The sequence below is a fragment of the Cannabis sativa genome, chromosome 8, assembly GCF_029168945.1.
Source record: "Cannabis sativa cultivar Pink pepper isolate KNU-18-1 chromosome 8, ASM2916894v1, whole genome shotgun sequence".
Classification (NCBI taxonomy): domain Eukaryota; kingdom Viridiplantae; phylum Streptophyta; class Magnoliopsida; order Rosales; family Cannabaceae; genus Cannabis; species Cannabis sativa.
In genome coordinates, this window is record NC_083608.1 from 28,641,399 (window position 1) to 28,645,118 (window position 3,720).

Here is a 3,720-nt window from a genome sequence, read left to right on the forward strand (position 1 = left end):
CAATAGGTATATTGAAACATAGGAAAGATATTAAATATTAAACAATTAGGTGCTTTTTATCATTTCTCTTAACTTTAAAAGTATATATAATAAATATATATAAATAAAAAAAGGTGTTAAAAGATATAAATATATATAGCTGTTAAAAAAAGTTATATATATATATAAATATACATATAATAAAAATTATGATACATCTATGAAAATCATGAGCCCTTTCTTATTAATGCATACATCTTAGTTATGTTTTTTTTTCTTGAGTAATTATTATAGATTGAGTTGGAACTAAAACGAAATTAATTAAAAAAGGATAACAACAAACAAACTCAAATCCAAATACCTTATTGTTATTTTTCACTTTAAAGACGGCAGAGAACGGAGAATATTACCTCCTTGAAAAAATAAAATAAAAATCAACTGGATATTTCCCATGAGAATATCCCCAATCAATTAAAAGTAGCTGAGTTCTTGTAGTTGACAAACAATTAAAAGCTAAGAACTTTATAAGCATGCATGCATGCATATAGATAAATTATTATTTTTTAGAATTCCAATCCAGAACCATGCAACTTCTTCTCAACTAGCGAGTCCAGTCTTTCAGCCATCTCTGGTGTCATATAATTAATCCAATCACCAACCTCGCCTCGTCGGAAAAATGTCTTATTCTCCTCGCCGGACGATAATCTTCCACTCTTATTGACCACCAAATTACTCAAATTATCAAAACTACAAAGCTCCAAGATTCGTGCCACGTCACCATTGGCCTCTTCTTCAAGAGAGAAGGGAAACCCTAAGAACTCAGCCAATTTTTTCACATGCAAAAATGGTTCTTTCTTTATCTTATCATAGTTCAGAAAAAGTACCTTCTCGGGACACTCCAAGCTTACTTCCCAGTAACCCAAAGAGTGGTCCCAAAAGGGTCCGTACAAGCTAACTCCGTTACAGAACTTCTCGAACGACTCTTCCATTGTGTTCTTGGCCAAGTTCTGTGGCCTCAACCGGTTGGTAAAATGCCAGAGAGAGATGAAAACGTCCTTGGGATTCCTACAGAGATAAACAAGTTTGCATGGGGAGGTTTTGATGGAATCGGGGAGAGACACATAAGGAAGATGAGTAGAAAATAGACTAGGATTACTATCGTTATTATTGGAAGGAATAGAAGAAGAAATTAGGTCAGGGATTACAAGCTTACTCTTACTTGGGAGGAATAGATTGAGTTCTAAGAAGGGTACAAGAACATGAGGGTTTGTTGTTAGTAAAGGGTGGTTTTGTTTGGTGTCCGGGAAAGTTGAGCGGTTAACAAGAGAGAAAATAATGGCCTTGAGCCATGTGGTGCCTGATTTTGGTGTGCTCACAAGGATGATATCTTTGTCATTAAGTGATGATGACTTGAAATATTTTTGGCAGGAGAGAACTCCTTGAATCTGCCTGGTTGTGTGCCAAAACCCTTGGTATTGGTGGAGATAAGAAGCTACCCAACCTTTTTCTCTTGGTAAAGAAACAACCAAGTCTTTGAATTCTTCAACGATCTCATTTTCTTGGAGATACTCCGGGATGAGATGATCGGTAGATAATTGATCATTGTTTTCTTTTGACATGGTAGAAATGAATATGACCTTCCCTTTTGTTTATTCATGTTATAGTCCATGGGATCTTATTTATATACAATAATCGTACCAGTAGGATATAACACCAGTAATTAACGTATAGCCCATAAAACATTGTTCAATAAAAAAAAAAAAAAAATTATAACCCATAAAAGCATTACAGATAAATCAATAAAAAGAACACAAAAAGATTTGTACTTTTTCATGACCCGCTCCAGTATAGTAGTTCATTAGCCGGTTCAAAAATATAATTTTACAATAATATTGGTGTTATAAATTAATTATGCTGACTTAGATATTTTAATTTAATAATTAATAGTGATTAAATTTGCTATCTATTAGTAAATCTTCACTTCGTGGTGGTATCGATTAAGCACTATTGGTGTCTTGTATTTATAGATAAAATTATTAACAAAATACAAAACAATCTATTGAATATTCATGATATATCTCTATTCTCTATTATAAAATTTTTCAACAACACAATTCAAATATTTGAATGTGATTGTGAGAGAGAGAAAACAAAAATAAAGCTGCATAATATTAATGATCGTACGTGATCATTGATAAACACCATCTTGTTGGGTTTGGACCACATACATTATCAGCTCGATTTTAGTATATTTACAGGCACCTTTACAGTAAGGCAAAATAGTTAATTAATAATGATGTTTTAATGGAAATAAAGACAGTACGAGAGGGCATGTTACAATAAAAATTTGATTAAAGTGTATACAAAGGTACTAAATCGTATATAATATCATTACATTTTATTTTATTTTTCTTTTATTTATTAATTTATTTTTGAATAAAATCAAACTTCATTAACGACTAAATTAACCATTACAATATTTTTGAGAGAAATAATTAATGACATTACGAGAAGAAATGTCATTTTTGTCACCATATTTTTGTGATGGCAAAAATTTGGTATTACGCGGTAAAATAAAATTTACTACTGGTGTATTAGCAAATTAACGTTGGTATTAGAACTATTGCCAACACAAAATGAAAAGCGCTGTCAAAAATGACTTTTCCCAGCGAGTAAATGCGCTGGTTTCCTAGCGAGTAAATGTGCGGGTAAAAGTTAAATTTTAGCCACTGCAAATGTGCGCTGGTAAAACTTTGACCTTTTTGCCAGCGCAGTTTGCGAAATGCGCTGGTAAAAGTTACTATAATCAGCGCAGTAGCGAACTGTGCTGGTAAAACTGACATTTTTTGTATTTAGCAAATCGCTTAACAGAAGATAAATGAACAACTACTACAAAAATAGGCTTTTATCTCAATTTGTAGGGGCATTTTTTCCCAATTTGCTAAATTGAAAACCAAAATATATGAAGAATAAAAGCTAAAATAAAAAGCCGAATAAAAAAATCCATTAAATCTTGATTATTATAGAAAAATTAGAATAAAAAAGTTCTTTTTATCACGGTTTTTAATTAAAAACTGGGATCGAAAGTTCCATTTTATCTAAATTTTTTCATAAAAATCGAAATTAATACTAAAAAAAAATTATAGCATTTCATCATTGTTCATCGATTTAACCAAGACAATAGTGTCCTTTATTATAAAAAAATTTCTATAATTTGATCAAAAGATAAAAATATGTTCATAGAAAAAATAAAACTTGAGATCAGATCTCAAATTACAATATCACCATTAATTAATGAAATTATATTGAAACCCCAAAAACAATACAAATAAGACAAACCATAAATATCAACATTACAATTGCAATATAAATGGAACAAATAAAGTTAAAAACTGTTATAATGTCAACTCAAAATATTTTTCATTCTTAAAAGTTTCTTCAACCATGAACCATGAAGCACCGTCGATGGAGACGAAGATGTAGGAGAGACATATAGCATGGGAGAGAGAGCTTTGGGGCTTTTTCAGAAGGGTTTTCGCTGACAGTGATGGACGAAGATAGAAGTTGCGAGGAAGAAGAGGGCCCTTCATGCGTGGCTGAGATGGCGGCGTGGAATCTGGTAGCACAGAAAGAATTTGGACAAACAGAGAGAGAGAGAGAGAGAGAGAGAGAGAGAGAGAGAGAGAGAGAGAGAGAGAGAGAGAGAGAGAGAGAGAGAGAGAGAGAGAGAGAGAGAGAGAG

The 3,720-nt window shown here is 32.1% G+C and overlaps 1 protein-coding gene across 1 annotated transcript; it reads right to left on the bottom strand.

Moving 5' to 3' along the window:
• Positions 1-323: 323 nt before the first annotated feature.
• Positions 324-2,426, bottom strand: LOC115700091 (cytosolic sulfotransferase 12-like). The gene has a single exon (XM_030627650.2). The coding sequence runs from the start codon at positions 1,596-1,598 to the stop codon at positions 543-545; it is 1,056 nt and encodes a 351-aa protein (XP_030483510.2). The 5' UTR covers positions 1,599-2,426; the 3' UTR covers positions 324-542.
• Positions 2,427-3,720: the final 1,294 nt, after the last annotated feature.

What these genes read in the sequence shown, in the direction of transcription:
- LOC115700091 (XM_030627650.2), bottom strand. Translation starts at nt 1,598, where the DNA reads ATGTCAAAAGAAAACAATGATCAATTATCTACCGATCATCTCATCCCG.